Source organism: Gavia stellata, chromosome 6, assembly GCF_030936135.1.
Source record: "Gavia stellata isolate bGavSte3 chromosome 6, bGavSte3.hap2, whole genome shotgun sequence".
NCBI classification, from domain to species: Eukaryota; Metazoa; Chordata; class Aves; order Gaviiformes; family Gaviidae; genus Gavia; species Gavia stellata.
Window position 1 is genome coordinate 32,160,110 of NC_082599.1, and position 21,765 is coordinate 32,181,874.

The window sequence follows — 21,765 nt, forward strand, 5'->3', positions numbered from 1 at the left end:
ACCTCCCTGGGCAGCCTGTTCCAGTGTTTGATAACCCTTTCAGTGAAGAAATCTTTCCTCATATCCAGTCTAAACCTCCACTAGCGCAAATTGAGGCCATTTCCTCTTGTCCTATCACTTGTCACTTGGGAGAAGAGACCAGCACCCACCTCTCTGCAACCCCCTTTCAGGTAGTTGTAGAGAGCAATAAGGTCTCCCCTCAGCCTCCTCTTCTCCAGGCTGAACAACCCCAGTTCCCTCAGCCGCTCTTCATAAGGCTTGTGCTCCAGACCCCTCACCAGCTTCGTCGCCCTTCTCTGGACACACTCCAGCACCTCAATGTCCTTCTTGTAGTGAGGGGCCCAAAACTGAACACAGGATTCGAGGTGCGGCCTCACCAGTGCCGAGTACAGGGGCACGATCACCTCCCTACTCCTGCTGGCCACACTGTTTCTGATACAGGCCAGGATGCTGTTGGCCTTCTTGGCCACCTGGGCACACTGCTGGCTCATATTCAGCCGGCTGTCAACCAGCACTCCAAGGTCCTTTTCTGCAGGGCAGCTTTCCAGCCACTCGTCCCCAAGCCTGTAGTGTTGCATGGGGTTGTTGTGACCCATGTGTAGGACCCGGCACTTGGCCTTGTTGAACCTCATACAATTGGCCTTGGCCCATCGATCCAGCCTGTCCAGATCCCTCTGCAGAGCCTTCCTACCCTCAAGCAGATCAACACTCCCGCCCAACTTAGTGTCATCTGCAAATTTACTGAGGGAGCACTCGATCCCCTCATCCAGATCATTGATAAAGATATTAAACCAGATCGGCCCCAATACTGAGCCCTGGGGGACACCACTTGTGACCGGCCACCAACTGGATTTAACTCCATTCACCCACAACCTTTTGGGCTCAGACATCCAGCCAGTTTTTTTACCCAGTGAACAGTGCACCTGTCTAAGCCACGAGCAACCAGTTTCTCCAGGAGAATGCTGTGGGAAACGGTGTCAAAGGTTTTACTAAAGTCCAGGTAAACAACATTCACAGCCTTTCCCTCATTCAGTAAGCGGGTCACCTTGTCATAGAAAGACATCAGGTTAGCCAAGCAGGACCTGCCTTTCATAAACCCATGCTGACTGGGCCTGATCGCCTGGTTGTCCTGCGCGTGCCATGTGATGGCACTCACATAGAGGTCAGACTGACAGGCCTGTAGTTCCCCGGATCCTCCTTCTGGCCCTCCTTGTAGACAGCCTCACAGTTACTAACCTCCAGCCAACTGGGACCTCCCCGGTTAGCCAGGACTGCTGGTAGATGATGGAAAGTGACTTGGGTGAGCACTTCCGCAAGCTCCCTCAGTACTCTTGGGTGGATCCCATCCAGTCCCATAGACTTCTGGGTGTCTAAGTGGTGTAGCAGGTCGCTAACCACTTCCCCATGGATCATGAGGGCTTCAGTCTGCTCCCTGTCTTCCAGCTCAGGGGACTGGGTATGCTGTAAACAATTGGTCTTACTGTTAAAGACTGAGGCAAAGAAGGCATTAAGTACTTCACCCTTTTCCTCATCCTTTGTCACTATGTTTCCTTCCACATCCAGTAAAGGATGAAGATTTTACCTTAGCCCTCCTTTTGTTGCTAACATGTTTATAGAAAAATTTTTTGTTGTCTTTTACAGCAGTCACCAGGTTAAGTTCTAGTTGGGCTTTGGCCCTTCTAATTTTCTCCCTGCAAAGCCTCACAACATTCTTGTAGTCCTCCTGCCTCTTCTTCCAAAGGTTGTAAACTCTTTTTTTTTTTTTTTTTCTGAGTTCCATCCACAGCTCTCTGTTCAGCCAGGCTGGTCTTCTTCTGGCACATGGGGATGGCCTGCTGCTGTGCCTTTAAGACTTCCTTCTTGAAGAGTGTCCAGCCTTCCTGGACTCCTTTGCCTTTCAGGATTGCCTCCCAAGGGACTCTGTCCACCAGGCTCTTAAACAGGCCAAAGTCAGCCCTCTGGAAGTCCAAGGTATCAATTCTGCTGACCCCCCTTCCTTACTTCTCTGAGAATCGAAAACTCCATCATCTCACGACCACTATGCCCAAGATGGCCTCCCACCATCGCATCCCCAACAAGTCCTTCTCTGTTCACAAACAACAGGTCCAGTGGGGCACCTTCCCTAGTTAGCTCACTCACCAGCTGTGTCAAGAAGTTATCTTCTACACACTCTAGGAACGTCCGAGACGGTTTCCTCTCTGCTGTATTGTATTTTCAGCAAAAACCTGTCCCCTGTGAGAATAAAGCCTAGCAATTGCGAGACTTCTCCCAGCTGCTTATAGAATATTTCATCTGTCTCCTCATCCTGGTTGGGTGGTCTATAACAGACTCCCACCATGATATCTGCCTTGTTGGCTTTCCCCATGATTACTCACAGACGCTCAACCCTATCGTCACCATTGTTAACCTCTAGACAATCAAAACACTCCTTGACAAACAGGGCTACCCCTGTAATATCCCTTAAATTATGCATTTCAGGCTGCAGTGTCCCTAACTATGAATATGATTATAGGTAAGGCAAGCCAGCTGTGGGAATTCATCCCTTGTTCCTCCATCTCACAGAGCAGAACTGACACATGGGGTGGCAGGGAGAACTGGGGAACTAGTGAAAAAAAGGAAATACTGTACTGTGAGTATTTGACTTCTTCCTTTCTCCTATTGCAGTTAAGCTGTGCAATTTTATAATTTGCTCTTCTGCTTTACTGATGGTACACAGAAATGTAAGATCAAGAAAAATCCAAGTATGCATATTGTGAAGATTTCTGCACCTATGTCTATGTTCTGTGCCAACATACACAGAACTCTACATGGCATAGACATCACAGCAAGGTATATCCTGATACTGAAAATACACAAAACATGGTTTCTCAGTGAAAAATAGGATATATACAAGCAAAGCAAATTTTGCATCCTTTACTGTATTATAAAGAAAACTATTCAGACGTTTTAACTATGCTATGTAATATTTTAACTCCTACCATATTAAGACATTTGAAGAGAACTAATAATTTAGTCAGAAAAAAATGACAGTTTTTTACTCAAGATCTATGCTAACACCAAACTGTAACAGAAGAGGTCTAACTGCCTCCTATATTTTCCTAACTGGTGTAAATGCAACAACCAGTTCTGCTGGATGACATGCAGAAGGAAGAGAAGCTGTATCGCTCCACTTTCTTTCTCCTCACAAGATGCAAAAAAGCAACTTACTAGTAGTTTCTTGACAAAAGGGTAGCCATTGTGGATGGGTCAGAGCAGGGAGGGGTAGAGTAATAGCTGCTTTTATTATTCTCCCCACCACACTGGCCACAGAAATGGGAACAAGGCATGATCTAGTGTTTGGAATTACTCTCCACCCATAAATTCCTTTAAAATACCACATTCTCTTTGGTCTTTTACTTCTTTTAAATTTGTACAAAATATTTCAACATAAGCAACTGTTTTTGTCGGGGAGGGGAGGGCAGAAATCATTCATTCCAACAGACTTCCATGAAATATGGTTTTCACTTATTGAAGAGAACATTTCAGAGATAATGGAAAGAGAATTATGTTGAAATGTAATTTTCAATTAATTACTTTTTAAATCATGTTGCCTGATCTCCAAATGGTGCCAAAAATATAGAGTATAATCAGCTTTAATCGACTGACAGTAATAGCTCTGGGTTATTTTTGTTTGTGTTTTTTTCTTATTAAACAATTTATATTGACCAATACCTGAAAAATGAGCTGTTGATTCACACATACTGCTATGACAACAATTGCACGCATTAATGCAAGTGGCATTAGTGACAAGTATTTTGCCAAAATACGTGGAAAAAAAAAGCAGAAACCATATAGAGCGGGTTAATAACCTAGAAAACACAATTTACATGAGAATGCATAAGTTTTTGGTGTTTAAAATGTATTTCTAATGTTCATATGGCAGAAAATAAAATTTAATTTGGAATTCCTCATGAAGATTGCCTTTGTGAATCAGGGTAAAGTTTGGTTTAAATTGCAGGTCCTTAGCACTATCTAATTTAAGCGTTTGATTTAATACATTTTTTACATAAGTCATTTTGAAAGTTCTGGCAATTAAATAAAATTATTTCTTAGATAAAGCAGTGACCAAATTCTCATCTCCCGAGACGAAAGCTTACAGAAAAAAAAAATTAAAAAAAAAATCCCATGCTCTCACAGGCTGCTCCTACCAAATACTCCATATGGCCAAATAATATTTGGATATTATCAATACTACAGACGTATATAATGGCCAAAATTTTCCCTTTATGTCTCCTATCAGAAACAATTACTTTGCAATATTTGAGAGCAGCTAGCATGTCTCTTCAAAGAAATAAACTCAACAAAACATCCAAAAAGGAAATGGGAAGACTCAATTTTTATGCAATAGCTAGATTTTTAAGCATAACCTTGTACTATGTTCTCACGTTATTAAAATAGATTGATGCTAGTCACTAAAATAGACCTGGAATGTATTCACCAAACACTGCAGTCTCATCCAAGTGTTATATCCAGGTAAGAAAAAATAAAACTTTACTACCAGCAGGTTTTCTTTAGTACATGATTATATATGTGTGTAAACATGTATATCCATATGTACGACACACATAAATACATATATTTAATACGTAAATTTACTAAATATGTTATATTTACTATACAAAGGTGTTTTTTTTCAAAAAGAAAGAGTGCTAAGGCACATACTTTTAGAAGGATGATGTAGCAGATTATCACCCAGGGTCTATTTTACACGTATTACCAAAAAAGAATGTTAGAAGAAATATACATAAATTATTACATACTAAACAAAGTGAAGAGTAGATAGCTTGCATTCTGTCCGAGCAGAATTGGTCATCTGAAAATTACAATTACTACAGAAGTTAGGAAAAATGGGGTAGGTGGCGTGCTTCAGACTAAAACCAAATAAAATAGCAAAATGAATAAATCCCTGAAAAATCCTGTGTCTGACGAGGTAACAAACACCTGTAGAACTGTTTACAAGCACCATATAGTCCTTTATTACTCAACGGTTACAAATAGGATGTGAACCAAAAAACACTATAGCACCAACACAGAACTCATTTGATGGCTTCAGAATTCTCACTGTTATAAGTTAAACAGAATTTCAACATTAAATGCTGTTCTCTTAAGAAAACGTCTTTATTTGGTTTTGTTTCACGGAGTTCAAATACCCATTAGCCAAATACCTCTCCACTGCGGCACAGGGTAATACAATTAAAATTACAATAATTTAAAAAAACAGAAAAATACTTTTCTATTGATGTTAAACACATCTTAGTAGTTAAATATTATAAAATCTATCACTGATGACTAGCAGAATAAATAGTTGTAACTACTAATTATGTATAAACACTGCATCATTGCATGTATACTTGAACATCAGTACCTCAATTTTAAATATTCATTAATAGCAACATAAAAATCAAGAAATACACTAAATGTATCCCTTCCAAAGGAATTTATTTCTGTGTTTAGTTCACTTTAAGAAAAGAACAACTTAATGGTATTTCAAATTAATATGAAAATATGAGGACAGCATTTTTCATACTTTATAAGTCAGTACCATATTTATACTCTATTTTCATGCTGTTAGAGGAGCTGAAATGTTGTCAGAGTAGTCTGCCACTCTTCAAATAAAATATGTTAAAAATAAAACAGACACCAGTGTGACCCTCCACTTTTTCTCTGTTTGTTTTCCTTTAAAAATGGTGTAGGTTTAAGCACCATATTCTTTGAAACAGAATGGTTCCTCTGGCCTGAATATCAAGACAGCTTAAAATTCTCTATCAAATTCTGTCTAAATACTGATGGTGGTACCCTAATAAACCAAAAATAAAACTCTTTATTTTAAAATACTTTGAAACAGTATCTAGTGCTCAACACAAATGCAAAATAGTCCTTGAGTTAGTCATTTAACAAACTATGAGAATTAAAAAGGTAACGTGTAAATGAAAGCAGTATGAGGCTCATAAAGCGTTAACATAAGGTACTGTGCAAAGCAGTAGGGAAAAATGCTAAAAATGGGATCTTAAGGCAGAGAGGGGAAGTATCAAAAGGGAAGGAAGATATCAAGGAGGGAGAGATGTTAGCACAGACTGAGGAAAGGAGACAGAGGAACCACTAAAGATCATCAAAAACTTTCAAAACTAAACAGTTTTGCAGCAGGAATTGACTATCTGAAACACTTTACACCTCGGTGCCCCCAATACTTTCCACAGAAAGCAGGCTCACAGCCAGGCTGTCAGCATCTCTGCCTGGCAGGCTTCCCAACTCTCTAGGTATCCAGGAAGCTGTTTCCCTAGAAATTCTGCCCAGAGGACCAGAAAAACACTGAGTGCGCAGTGTCTGAAGGGTAGAGGTTTCTGCTGGCGATACTCAAAAGTTGCTGAATTTTTCTCTTTTGTAGCTAGAAAGATGCAACATCCTTTCTTAGTACTCAGTTTCTTACATCTGAGGGACAGGCTTCTCCTACGTAATAGATATCCTATAATTCTCCACATCCTACTAACCCTTCCGTAAATTAGTTCCAACTGGGGTTCACTTTGTCCCATCATGTGGTCAAAAGCAGACAGATGTGGTCTCTGCAGTACCTTTTAACAGAAAATTAAATCTTCCTTATCTGTAGTAGAAATATTTCACTTTATATATTATAATAAGTAAGGTCTTTACACTGAATTAGTATCTTCTGTCAGATCAAAGAAGGTAGCTGAGGGAAACAGCACAGAAATCCTTCTTTCAATCCATATTTCTGTGTGCTTGAAATTTTAACTAGTTTTCCACTTACATCAATTGGCCAAACAGCCTACCTTTTCTTACAAGTCTTGTCTTGTTCTCAGACCACCATGGCCACAGGAACACTATTACAATGTCCCAGTAATGTATTTCTCTTCTTCATGACCAAACCACAATGATGCTTTGCAATCCTCTTGTGATCAACTACCACACAGAGCAATTTATCTAACAATGCCACTAGTCCCAGGGTACACCACACCGTACTCTGCACTAGTGCATTTCATTCCATTTCCATTTGCTACGGTCCATAATGTCATCAAGCTTTTCCAGCATAGTGTTCAGATTTTTCTCCATTTTATCAACAATTCCTAAATTTGGTTTAGTGAGTTGATTCTGCTTCTTTTGACAAGGTTATTAGGAGAAATACTAACGAGATTCGTCTCAAGACTGGTCCTAGACACACTGCTTTAACCTTGAATACCTTCTCTTTCAGGACCCATTGCAGTCACTCCATTAACTTACTAAAAAAGTAATGTGGGTCATCTGAAGAAAAGTGAGCCCTTTTGTGAACAGGGAGTACTGTTCTCAGCGACACACCTCCAAAAGCTCAACTGGCCTTTGACCCCAGAAAGTGAGGGGTTCCTACAGAACTAATCCTTTCAGTCTCTTGACTTTTTCATTGTTCTCATGTTCCAGCTGCCTCTTCTCAGAACAATAGAACAGGGGCTTTTTAACACCTCTGTGCTACAAAGGAAGAATAACTAGGTCATTTAAAAAACTAGTTCATGTGATTAGTCCTTCTTCCCTAGGTTTGTTTTTTTTTTTTTTTTTCATTGTATTTTTATACCTGGTTTTAGGCTACTGAAGCTTCTCGGGAGTCCTGGGTTGACGATCAGCTCTTTAACCATTTCTCTTGCAATTGCTGTAAAGTCCCAATAGCTTAAAGCACACTATAAGGCTTATTCAAATTATAAAATCTGCAGTTTTAAGCCAGCTGCATATAAATGGTATTATATGGTTCTGAGATGTGTTATTGTCATTTCAGAATAATACAAACCATTATGAGACCTCACTAGTAAGCAGAAATTTCTGTGACAAGTATGGAACAAGTTAATTACTTGCTCTTAACTTATTTTTCATATTCCTCTCAATTAATGTTAGCAAATTTATGTACTGTGAATGACAAAAATGAAATTCACTAAGTGAAAAAGTCTGCCAGCAGAAAAAGAGTGCACATTCCTCTCAGCTTTAAATATTTGTCTATTATCTGAGATAATACCCACATACAGTATTTATTAATAAGTGACACCTCAATGGAAGCCTACAAAATAAAAGATACTGCTCCCATGCATAACAAAAGGAAAAAAATCAAATTAAGATTACTTACTTGATTTAGTATATCTTGTTTCTGTAACGCATGCAAGGAAAGAAAGAACACACATACATTAGTGCAGTGTCATAATGCTCAGGCTCTGTTTTTCTAATGTAACTATTTTTGTTGAAATGTTAGTGATGTAGATGAACAGGTTTAAGACATTAGATAGAATATCCCATTTTCTTGCATTAGCACATATGTCAAGAAAATGGTTCTAAGTCAGCATTCCAGTCTTGATTAGAGAGTGCAAGTAATTTATTTTTAACCATGCAATGACAGATAACCAAGAAAAAAAAAAGAAGGTAAGTACAATGTCTGTCTTTCATCCCTGTGTACTTAAAAAAAACCACAAAAAAATTACTTGTTGCCAAGAATAGTTGTTAACGAAACAACTTAATCTGAAGTGAATGCAATTATAAATCCCATAAATACAGTAACAACAAAAGGAGGGCTAAGGTAAAATCTTCATCCTTTACTGGATGTGGAAGGAAACATAGTGACAAAGGATGAGGAAAAGGGTGAAATACTTAATGCCTTCTTTGCCTCAGTCTTTAACAGTAAGACCAATTGTTTACAGCATACCCAGTCCCCTGAGCTGGAAGACAGGGAGCAGACTGAAGCCCTCATGATCCATGGGGAAGTGGTTAGCGACCTGCTACACCACTTAGACACCCAGAAGTCTATGGGACTGGATGGGATCCACCCAAGAGTACTGAGGGAGCTTGCGGAAGTGCTCACCCAAGTCACTTTCCATCATCTACCAGCAGTCCTGGCTAACCGGGGAGGTCCCAGTTGGCTGGAGGTTAGTAACTGTGAGGCTGTCTACAAGGAGGGCCAGAAGGAGGATCCGGGGAACTACAGGCCTGTCAGTCTGACCTCTGTGTGAGTGCCATCACATGGCACGCGCAGGACAACCAGGCGATCAGGCCCAGTCAGCATGGGTTTATGAAAGGCAGGTCCTGCTTGGCTAACCTGATTTCTTTCTATGACAAGGTGACCCGCTTACTGAATGAGGGAAAGGCTGTGAATGTTGTTTACCTGGACTTTAGTAAAACCTTTGACACCGTTTCCCACAGCATTCTCCTGGAGAAACTGGTTGCTCGTGGCTTAGACAGGTGCACTGTTCACTGGGTAAAAAACTGGCTGGATGTCTGAGCCCAAAAGGTTGTGGGTGAATGGAGTTAAATCCAGTTGGTGGCCGGTCACAAGTGGTGTCCCCCAGGGCTCAGTATTGGGGCCGATCTGGTTTAATATCTTTATCAATGATCTGGATGAGGGGATCGAGTGCTCCCTCAGTAAATTTGCAGATGACACTAAGTTGGGCGGGAGTGTTGATCTGCTTGAGGGTAGGAAGGCTCTGCAGAGGGATCTGGACAGGCTGGATCGATGGGCCAAGGCCAACTGTATGAGGTTCAACAAGGCCAAGTGCCTGGTCCTACACATGGGTCACAACAACCCCATGCAACGCTACAGGCTTGGAGAAGAATGGCTGGAAAACTGCCTTTCTGTAGAGGACCTGGGGGTGTTAGGTTACTGGTTGGACTGGATGATCTTAAGGGTCTTTTCCAACCTAAATGATTCTATGAACACTAGCAAGCACTGTCGCAAAAGTAATCATTATACGCTGCTTTAGTTTCTTATAATTTTTACTCTTTTTAGTAAAGATTCTGTATTAATTTTCTACCTTAATCACAAACTGCTATCACTACTTTCCACTAAGAGGTACTACCTTAAAATTATGAATACAGTTGTATTCTCTGCATAAATTACACTGATTGTGCCAGACTTTTGCTAAACTAGAGTTACCAGACATATCTTTGATACATTCACAAAGGTCGAAAAACCCTAAAGCCTCTGGAAATCAGAAGGGCCCTGGAGAAAGCTTCTTGGAAGTATCTGCAGTACTTCAAAAAATGAAAAAAGCCTTTGGAGTAGGCAGATGATTGCAACCTGACTGCAAACACTCTGCCAAACTTGGGGCTCCACCTCTCTGGGCAGATCAGATCATGCGATGTGCCTTGTGTCATGCACTCATTGTCATAACCTTCCTGGAATTTTTTCTGAACTGTGGAACTCTGGAGCACTACCCTGCTCCACGTGCAGACCCAAGCTGCACCTTGACTGCTTGTCCAGCTGAGACCCCTCCACACACCTTCCACCATCACTCTTCACACACTGATTAACCCTAAGACCTCTAGATGGTAAGTAGGTAAGCAGGTAAACAAGAAATTTTGATGCCCTCCAACAGATCCCCCAAAAAGGATGATGACAGTAGGCCTACAAACACACAATGATCTGTACATACTGCTTCAGTTCCAATTGCTCTCCTAACTCTTGCTAGCCTATTCAGTGTTCCCCTCAAAGTGAGATGGCTGAATTTAATTAATTTAGATAAATCTCAAATGATGGAAAGACTATAATTACAGCTTTCCAGGAGGCTGATCTTAACCTACCCATGTGCCTTACATCACGTATAACATGTAGTCTTAATTACGTATTTGACTTATAGAAGAAGGTGGAAGGGCAGGGGTTCAGTAGCATTTGTATGAGTTTTAGTCATCTGCCTTACACTGAGGGCAGAGACTAAAAGCTCCATAAATAAACTCACTATACTGGATGACCTTCTGATAATCAGATACGTCATTTCCACATGAGCCCAAAAACCACTCACTCGCCAAGATACAAGATAATGGAAAAACAAACCAGACGACTTCAGGTAACAAGCTTCGAATATCAATAGCTTTTCTTCTGCTATTTGTGTCAGCTTGTGATAAAAAATTGCAATGGAGTGGAATAAATTCCTGAACCCTTTAAGCAGGAAGAAGCTTGAAACAGGAATTTCGTAAGGCTTTTTCTTAAGTACATAAATATATTACACTACTAAATCTGTCATAGCTTTATGCCCAATGTTTATTGGTAAAAAAAACTGGCACCACCTTTTGGTAGAATATTGACAAGACTTGAAAATACTTGGAGTGCTTATGAGATAATGATCTAGGAAATAAAGAGCTAAAATGGAAACATGATGGTATCCTCTACAAAAAACAAGAACAAAATCGAAGTGCCGTCTATAGTATGTGGAAGTAAAAAGCTGCACTATGACTGATTTCAGCTGGACCAGTCAATTTTTGTAATCCCCTTTACAGATAATAATTAATTACTTAACTTAAATAGTACATCCAGCTCATGGAGTTCTCATCCGACCAGATACAATCAACTTGCAAATCATACTGTAAAAAGTTTATCTATGTAGCAGGTCAAATGCATGCCAAAAATACAGACACATCTGTGCAAAGGCAATTCTGTCTGACTTGGAATATTCACTCAGCTGCAGAGGAAATTTCAGCCACTTTGCTTCCAGTTCAGAAGCTTATGGCATGAAACCTGAGCTAATAAATCCTACTAGATCCAAAGTAGCTTCACTGCTAGCTGTGTTTTCTTTATGTTGCACTCCCTGAAGTCTAAGTGCTAAGCAGCAAAGTGAAAAAGCTGTCAGGGTTAGCCTGGGTCCAACATTGACCCAGTAGTAGTGAATAGCTTGATCCCCACTGAAGACACTGAAGCCACTACAGGGTGTCTGACTTGCATTCTCTCCTCCCCTTCCATCCTCCCATCCTGCTCACTGGCTTGGATGCTGTGCTGCTCTATAATCCCTGGATGTTTCAGTACATCAGCAGGATTCTGCAAACAAATCAGTGTGAAAGGAAGAACTCCGGGAAACGCAATACAGAGTCACAGACTCAGCTCAGGACCAACTGTGTTTTTTAATTCCAGCTTTGCACAGATTCTGCCGATTGACCTGGCTTCAGTCAGAGCAGTTGTCCCAGGTGCCCATACTGGTCACTTTTTGCCATGACTCATCCTCCACGTACCCCCAAATTGGAGGTATGACTTTGTTAATAGAAAGTAATCTCACAACTTTAAAACCCGATTTGTTCATACATAAGCATCGATAATTTAATAATGTGTTACCTACATGGCAACATGTTCTTTAAATATGCATAAAATACAGAATTATTTTGTACTTTAAAGGTTACATTTCATAAAACTGAAACCGTTGTATGATGACTGAAGTGAAGAAATTCAAGAAAAAATGTGAATAATAAATTAAGACCATTTTATCACATACATTAAGAGCACAAATAAAACTGCAGAAATAAAAAGTAAAAAAAAAAAAGGAGCAAGCACTGAGTTTGTAAATCAACAGTTCATGTTTTTCTAAAAAAAGTCTACTTTCTAACAGGAATCAATTAAGGGAGGTCCTACAGCCTATGTTACATAAGAGAATAAATTAGATGATCACAGCATTCCCATCCTTTTATAATCTATGATTCTATTTAACTAAAATAATGGAGATTTAAGCTGATCATTTACAAATTCAACTCATACTGTTCTACTGAATTATGAAATATTTTCCTCAGTAACTGACTAAAATGACCAACATTATGCTTTGCAAAGTTCAAAGTGTCAAGGAATTTTTCAATACTTAATAACTACCTTACTTAACAATAATTCTTGTCTTTTACATCCTGAAATGTAAGATCAAGTAATTTTCATAAGGGTTAGCACATTTTTCTGTCCTGCATTCCACTTAATGCAAGCATAGTTAGAAACCTTACTATTATACACATTACTGAAACAGGTTTTTAATTAGCTACGTTTTAAATCACACTTTTAGGATGTGCTAAGCAGATACAAATTGCAATTGAGAATAACAAAAGAAAACAATCTGGCTTTTTCTACCAGCCAAAACAGAATATTTTGTCTAATAGTGAATGTGTAGTGACAATGCACACACACCCCCCCTTTTTTTTTCAGCTGAATTCTTTGTTTTATAACATCAGAAAAAAATTCCCCTTTAAAAATGGGGATCCCACTGCCAGAAACAACATAAGAGAAACAGAATTTAAAAAGAAATCTTAACTGAACAGAATTTACATTTCTGTCTTTTGAAATTATGCTTAACATTTCCAATCTTTAAAAAGAATTGGGAAGCATGTTAACCTTACCATAAGTTCGGGGGGTGGGGTGGGGGTGCGGGGGGGTGTCTGTTTGTTTAAATCTTAAAAAAGAAAATGTGGTTTTATCTAAATTATTAAGCAGGTCTGTCTAATGTGATGTTTATAAACTTTAAGTTCTTCAAAATATTCATTTTGCTGTTTTCCAAACACTTTCAAATACCCCAAACAGCTGACTGATAAATAATAGTCTATTTCAAATGCTTAGATTTGCTACATTTGTACATTTTTTTTTTCCCCCACCATTTCTGACAGTTGAAGAAAGAAAAAGAATTACCCCATCAGGATTATATTTTGCTAACACACCACTGCCATGGAACTCTTCTAAGACATCCTTAATTTTCTTGGTGGAATCTGGATGAAGAAAAGAGAGAAAATGAAAATACGGAAAACTTATTTACATAATATGAACTGTAATTAAAGAAACAACAACAAAACTGCTAATAGCTTTTCTCAATAAACATTAGTAATTTTCTCTAGCTGTATGAGAGCTGTGGGCACAAAGAAAATGAGAACATACCATACCCTCCCACCAAATACTGTAAAAATCAGCAAGTGAACACAAAATGCTCACAAACAAACACTCTTTGACCCAATCCTTAATTATTGTTAAGTAGCATACTTCTGAAGGAACTGTTTGCAAGGACTACTTCAAGTCACTTTTCTTGTCCTTGAAACTTGAGCCATCTACGGAACATCATCATTCCCAACAGCACTACTAAATCTCCTCTGGCATAGCTGCCAGTGAGCAGAGGAACTGTCAGAGAAGTCTGACAGTATCAAGATAAAGGGGAAACTTGAAGAAAAAACCATATTTTTCTGCGGTGACATCACAGAAAACAAATGTTGCTATTGCAACCTCAATTTTTGCAGACCTCTAAGCTATTCTAACCACTGTCAGCTACAGCAACTTTAGGGATACTTTTGTTTAACAGAATTGTGCAAAATCCCTGGAGTTCAGAACCACATAGGTCTAACCTTTCCAATTTATTTTTAATTGTCTACTTGCAGAATAACAAAACAGTTACTTCAATAAGTAGCCATTACGTAAACCCCCTAAGATTCACTTAGAATATATCATGTACATAACCATCTTTTAAATACCTCAGCAATACAATAAAAATAATTCTAACTCTATTTTTTTTTTTAATGCAGTAGTTGAGTGCATAATGGTCAAATGGCCACAACACTGAGTAAACCATGAACTAATAATGAGTAGCAGATTCATTATAGAAGAGAACAGGTAAACTTAATGGCTGCACATTTATTTCTACAACAAAACCTGGAAGGAGAGAAGCAAAGAGTGGACCAAGATCAGGACTATCACATTGATTAGACACTTAAAATTACAAACATTAGGACCTAGTCTTATTGATTTTTTTTAATTATATCAACAAAATATAGCATTGTAATAGTTCTTAAAAGTTAACAAAATCCAGCACCTTAAACCTGACTCTAAAAAAGTACATTTACTAAATTATGTGACCTAGAAGGAGAAAATGTGGCTGCAAAGGATTTGAAAAATAGCTTTGTAACAGTTCATAACAGCTATAATCAGGATACACCAGTAAAATTCAGTTTTAAGAGGTGATGGAGGAGTTGGTTTCCCCTCCACCCCCATACACAATTTAGATTGTAACAAGAATGGTTTTTCCCAATATTTGTCATTTTATGGAATTTTCTTAAATGAAAACACCCGAGACTATGTGTGGCCTCAATAAAACACTTTATTTTCACTAACTGGATGTATTTCAATGTTACTGTCAACTGTAACTAACAGGGTTTAGCTGGTCTCATAGACAGTCACAGCAAATATTTCCTTAAAGTCATCTATAGTCTTATTGCTATGTCATTTGAAATACAGCAAACATGAAATATGAAATATTATTTATGAAATACAGCAAACTATGTGAAAAAGAAAAAACTACAAAAAGAATAAATCAATATGTTAAGAAATAAATTTTATTAAGAACTGTAATTAGAAGCTGATGGGTTAGATATTTACTGATTAGGACGTACACAAATCGATGACTGACAAAAATTTCTTTTTTACTTGATCTCTATTATTTAAATATCTTTTTCAGTGGTCATAGACAAGGTTGTATACAAAAATCTTATGATAATGAAGTTAATAATCATGACAGTGGCAGTGTGAGATAAGCAGATGCATGACAGAGGTGACTGAACCTCATCCTAAAAAATGATTTTTCTGAACTTTGGAGGAAAGAGGTTAAACACACATCAAATAGAAAGACAGAAAGGTCTCCCCACACACCTTTTATTATCCAAAGTAAATAATAAGTAAATAATTAAAATAGAAATGGCCGACTTTCTAGCAGTTTTACAACAATGTCTTGAGGTTTTCTCCCAGCAATGACCATGCTTCTTTCATTTCATATTTTGCCAGATAAATTCTGTTCAACTTTAAATGAGTATTATGCCTATGCAACTGTAATTAAAACCAAAAACCTGTGTTATGTTACCTATTAAAAATTAATTAAATCTTTGCTTTTAATTTTGTTCATATTCATCTTAGTAAAGTAGCATTAAGATAGAAAATATTCTCTATTCCAGCAACAACACAACTATTCACCCTTTTTGTGCATGAGCTTAAAGCAGTCACATCCAGAAAGCATAGCTAATTGCATACTTGAAATAACTGTCAAGAAATAAGGGTCTGTGGGTGTAAATTCTGCTTTGGTTGACCCAGCAAAACCCTTAAAGATATTTCCACATTCTGGACAGGAGCTGTATTTATTACAAGCACCGTGACATACATTTCACAGCCAAGGCAGAACCATTTTTCACAATCTTTTGTTCACAGTCATTCAATCATTTCTTCAGTTCATGTGACAGTATCCAAACTAATATGAATTGAGATCTTTTAAAATGCTACGAAATGACATATTGATATTTTAAGTCAAACGCTAACTGACAATCTTCTGCATGCCTACTCTTCAACAGTGCTGACATTCCTCAGAAAAATTAATTCTCCTTCCTCAACCTCTAGTAGGCAAACTAGTATTAGGAACATGTTCCATCTTTAATAAGTTGACCTAAAAGGATATGAAGAATAGGATAATTTTCCAGTTTCACTCTTATTTGGGGATCACATCCAAAAATAACAAAGAAGAAAAAAAGAAAAAAGTAAATACAAGAGGGATTGTGTTGGAAAACTCTATGCCAATAAAAATGAGAAACTCCAATAAAATGCTCTCAATTCCACTTAAAAAGAAATTAAAACATCAAGTTTGGTGGAAAGCATTTAAATTTCCAGAAACTATACACAGAAGTAACTAGGAAGTTTTCCTAACTTTTTTCCCTAGGTTTTCAAATTAGGAAATAACAACAATGCTATGGGTTCCATTACAGTTTATTTAGTCTGATCCAAATCATCTACACACTCACTGGAAAATGGTGGTGTAAACTCAAGCGTCAAACCAGAACCTGTGTTCTCACTATTACCTCCAAGTACAGATGTTCTGCATAACTTAGCAACTTACCACTTTGTGAGCAGTCTCAGTAAATTCATAAGCACCACCTGTGTTAAAATACAAATCTGGTCTTAAACTCCATTGGAGAACTCTTATCTGTTTTTTAAATCAAGGACAAATTCCTTCTTTGTCTAAGTCTCTGTATTCCAAGCTCTCCTCAAGAGAAATAGTTTCTAAATATGTGTAGATATAGCCTGTCACTGTAGTGCTTAAATCCCATCTTAGCTGGCACGGTATGAATTTCAGGTAGCTTTAAATATAAACTTTGTTTCATGAAACATTTTTTTTTTTTTTGTTGTCACAATTTTATTATTTTTATTACCCACTAGCCCAGTGCTTTGGGTATTCACTCAAAATATGGAAGACCTTCAATTCTCTCCTCTGCCTGAATGGATTTAAACCCTTATTGTTCAACCCATCTTCTGTTGCAATTTGGATAGAATGCAAAAGTGTTCATTTAAGCCAAGGGAATGGAAAGAGAAAAAGGGAAACTGTGGCCCAAGAACCAGAGCTTTCCTTGGATGAGGTGAGACATGGTTTCCCACCTCATGCTCCAGTGAGTTTGGGGCAGAACAAACAGGCTAGGCATGGTGTGGAAGACTGCTAACTGAAAAGCTATTATTAGTACACAGGAGAAAAGTAGCTGGATTCCACAGAGTGGTGCAGAAATTTTATTTTAAAATAAAGACTCCAAAACAATAGATATATAGATGAGACTTGGGCTAATGTTGTATTGTTTCAGAATAAAGACAAAACAGTTAAGATCATGACACTAGAAATAAGAAACCTGCATATGTAACAGTAAAAGTGTCAGTGTCTGATTTTTCCTTAACTGTTTTTCAGTCCTAACAAAGATACATTTTATAACTGAAGACAAATTTACATTCTAAGTTCAAAACTGTTTAAGATTTAAAATTTAAGAATAAAGATTATGATTCATTTTTTACAATGACCCAACTTTAGATGAGGAAGATTGAGCATTCAGTTGAGACTGGAATTTGGTGCACCATTTCTCCCATAATCAGAACACACAAAACAGAAGGAAAGCTTGTCCAAATCACGCACTTTGTCTACATTTTCTCCCCATCCTCCCAGAAAAATTCTTGAAAAGGATTTTTTCTTAAAAAAAAAGAAGGAAAAAGAAAAAAGACAGACTTATAAGAAAACTTACATAAAACTCAGCATAAATCACATGCTAGACACACAAAACTGGTTTACAACTTCAAGGGAAATAAGCATTAGAAAACAATGACTGGGTTATAAGTAATTCTCTTATAAATCCAGATACATTTTTCAATCTCAACAAAAATTTATAGTAACTTGCATACTTACTGGAATGTAAGTAATTTTAACACCCACAATAAAAAGTAGAGTAATAGCCACTTTCTACCTCTATTCCCCCTTTGTAAACTTTATACAATATGAAAAATATCACAGGTAACCAGAGTTCTACCATGGTCAAGTTCAGAATTTATATATAGAAGCTGCAAAGAGATTTTCTATATGTCTTACTATGATTGAGGGAAAAAAAAAGGTGCAAATTTCAATACACAATTTTCTGCATGCCAACAAAGCCTAGCTCAAACTCGAAAGCCCTGCTTCATAGATAAGCCAATGAGAAGGTACAAGGAAAAACCCAGCACTCAGTTGACACTGCAATTTTTATATGGGTTCTTATTCTTCTATGGACTTTTCTTTCTTTTGTGGATGCAACCATACAAAAATCTGTGTGTATATAGATAAATTTACACACTTAGCTTTTTTCCCTTTTGCATAGTTTATTTTATTCAGAGAACCGGATAATGCTTTTGCTCAAGCTATAGCTATGCTTAATCTAAAGCTTTACTGGTCTAGAAATACTGGTATGTTAAAAAGGCCAAGCCCGCCAGCAAATGTGTATGCAGCACCAAAGGGTAAAATCTGTTCACCTTCCAACAAAAAAGGTTGTTCCAGTAAAAACATGGTTTACCTAGCATGATTCAGTCTTGCAGCATGTCTGTGTTGGTAAGAGATGCCTGATGGTTGACATTGAACCAGCAGAAGGCAGTAACTTACAAGTCCTGTGCTTCTCGTATGTATGGCTGCAGGCTTGCTGGCAAAGCTCTTTCAATATAGATCATGCCTCTGTTTTGGTTTATGACTTATAAGTGGTCTTTTGATGCAAATTTCACAAAAGAAACAAACATTTAAAACCTTAAGTGAGATAAACACTCAATTTTGGTTTTCTTGTATTCAGAATTTAAAATCTATTGCGGCCTTGAAAAGCTGCCAGGCTGGGAAGGCAATCACCATCCAGTGGTCTAAAGGAGACCTCCCCTCACTAGTTGCTACCAATGGTTTGGGTAACACTCCTTAAACTGGAGAATTTGAGTGACTACACCCTCCAGCAAATCACATTCCCACTGAATTCTGTGACAAACAATTAGGAAAAAGCTTCTTAGAAACGCAGGCAGAATTGGATGATGCTGCCTAAATAAATACAGTGGCAAGTGATTTTTGCAATGGGAAATGGAGAAGGCGGAAGAGGAGGCAGGTGAAGGAGGTCAGGACAGAGGAGAACAACTTCTTCCTCCTGATGCTGATGCAGGACCTGCCTCTTCCGCCTGTTTTCCCTGCTGGGGCCCAGCATCACAAGGAGGAAGATTGATCTATTTTATCCATTGCCATGTATTAAATAATACTTACGCAGACAATCAAGGACTTCTTCGCGAAAAAAGCAATATTGATGGCATGTGCCAGCACATCTTTAGTCCACATTAATAAAAAATGTCCACCAAATCCCACTTCCCTACAGCAGATGTTCAAATGAAAGTATACAGCAAACAACAGGGATTTGGGAGGGAGTAGGGGGAGGCTTAATTTTTGTCTGCTAGTGGGATAAGCTTTGAAAGGAAGAAATAAGTAAAGGACAAAAACATACTCCGGGACTTGAGAGGAACTGCAGGTAATTCCTGTGTGTACTTAAAAACATTTTGAGAAGAAAAAGAACTAATCACATTTTACATTTTAAAATTACTATAGTTAACTTAACTCAGCTTCTTTCGGACTCCTTCATCTCCTGACACTCAGAAAATTAAGGCTGAAACAGTTTGAAAGGTCCTCAGAGCGCATCTCTCAGAGCAAGGTTCAGGGTGTCAGGGCGCTGCAGGGGCTGGGGGCTCCCTGGGGCATGGACCCCATGGCTCCCCTGGGGCAGCAGGGCAGGGCCTGGCAACCAGGGCCTGTCACACTGCCACTGCCGGGAGCAGGGCAGCCTGAGGGGCAGCCTGAGGGGCAGCCCCAGCCCCCGGCAAGGGGCACCTCCGGGCATCGGGCACCTCCCTCGGGATGCGGCAAGCCCGAGACTGTCGACCCATGGGTGGGCCTGACGCTGGGGAGCTGGAGACCAGCTCTGCTGCAGTGCTCCCAGGGCAGGGCTGGCCGGCGCCTGGGGGGCTGGCATGGGGTCCTGGGCCATAGGCAGGGTCTGGGAGCCCTGGGGGAGGCCAGGCAGGGACAGTCAGGCCTGGCAGTATCCTCGGGGCCCGGAGACAGCATTCCCTCATCCTAAGTTCATGAAGTGAGAAAACCATGACATTGCAAGTCATTCTAATATTCAGCTTCAAAATGCAGTATTTGTGCACGTAGTTAATACACCATACTTCAGAAACAGCTTGCCCTGAGACCAGGAAGGAGGAGACACCTCAGGAAACCTCTCCAGCCCTCAGATCCCATCACCCCACTTGAGCCTGAAAACTAATACAAACCTTCAGCAAGTAACTTTGTGACGCCTTCTTTCCCTTTTCTCATTTGCTGCTTATTTATAGCTGGTCACAGTATCTGATACAGGCTGCTAGCTCATAACCCTTCCAGTTAGCATGATGATGAAAACATTCTCTATTAAATTAAGGAAGTAATGCTATTGACAACATATTTCACCCCAAACACTAACTCTAAGCACTAACTTTCTAACAGCAAAGAATCAAATCAGTTTGGTTTGAAATTTAGCATGTATTATTTCTGATTTTAAGCGGAAATAGGGAAATGGCTTTATAAGTTTGAGAACATTTGTCCTGGCTTTGAAATCTTCATTTTAAAAAATACAGTAGTTTGCTTGTTCCTATTTTCCCCAAAATTATTCTTTATAGTTTTTAATATGTATACCTTGAACTCATTACCTGTTTAACCTAAACTTTAACTATGGCTTCAAAAATTATTGAACAGGATATATGAACATATGGTATATTCTTACATACCTACGTACTTAAACACAGGTCTATAAATAAAGTAATTAATTTTTGTAGTTATTATAAAAAAAGTAGCTGAAAGAAGTAAAAACGGCACAGGATTGCTGACATGTCTAAAATTAAATATTTTGCACACTCTGTGTCAGAAATTAGAAATATTTTGAAACATACCAACTAACATGGAAGTAGATACCTATTAATACTTTATAGAAGTCCACAAAATAACAAAACCAAAAAAACGCTAAAAGTGAAATTAAGACAGCATTACCATGTAACCTTCCCAAGCCTCCACAGATAGGCCTGAGACACTTTATTTCTACCTAACATCTTATTCTTAGGCCTGATCTTTTTTCTATCGGCAAACTTTAGCTCCCCCGTCTATTTCTTCAACATATGTATATATACATATACATGTATATATACATGTATATGTATATACATGTATATATATATACATGTATATATACATGTATATGTATATACATGTATATATATATACATGGGGGGGGGGGAAGCTCCTCAGGTGGTTTAAGTTGCCCTGTGCACTTGGGGGTTGGTTTGTTTTGTTGCTCTTTGTTTGCCTTCCTCTCTCCTCCCATACTTCTTTATGAGCAGGCTGCCTTAAAGCCCCTGTTTCATTGCAAGACATAATTTCAAAGCTACATCTGGTTCTTCGATTCTTCCATGCAGCATGGACAATTCTTGAAATGGTTTTGTAGTCTCTTCTTGAAGCAGGAAGATTTAATGGTAAGTTTTGGGGTTTTTCCCCATTTAGCTTTATCATGTTTCTTGCTTCTGAAGTATCACATTCATTTTACTCCTCCTCTAACAAAGTTTTAAAGGTTTATACAGTGACAGTTCTTGACATCCTAGGTACTGAAACTGTATTTCAGAGATTAAAT

General features: G+C 38.5%; 1 protein-coding gene across 1 annotated transcript in view; it reads right to left on the reverse strand.

The window, feature by feature from the left end:
• Positions 1-21,765, reverse strand: part of DGKB (diacylglycerol kinase beta) — a 341,552-nt gene that overhangs the window by 295,941 nt on the left and 23,846 nt on the right. Inside the window, exons 2-3 of the mRNA XM_059818825.1 lie at positions 13,421-13,497; positions 8,138-8,158 (exon numbers count right to left, since the gene is read on the reverse strand). Coding sequence (XP_059674808.1) covers positions 8,138-8,158; positions 13,421-13,497 — 98 coding nt within the window. The remainder of the gene's footprint in view (positions 1-8,137; positions 8,159-13,420; positions 13,498-21,765) is intronic.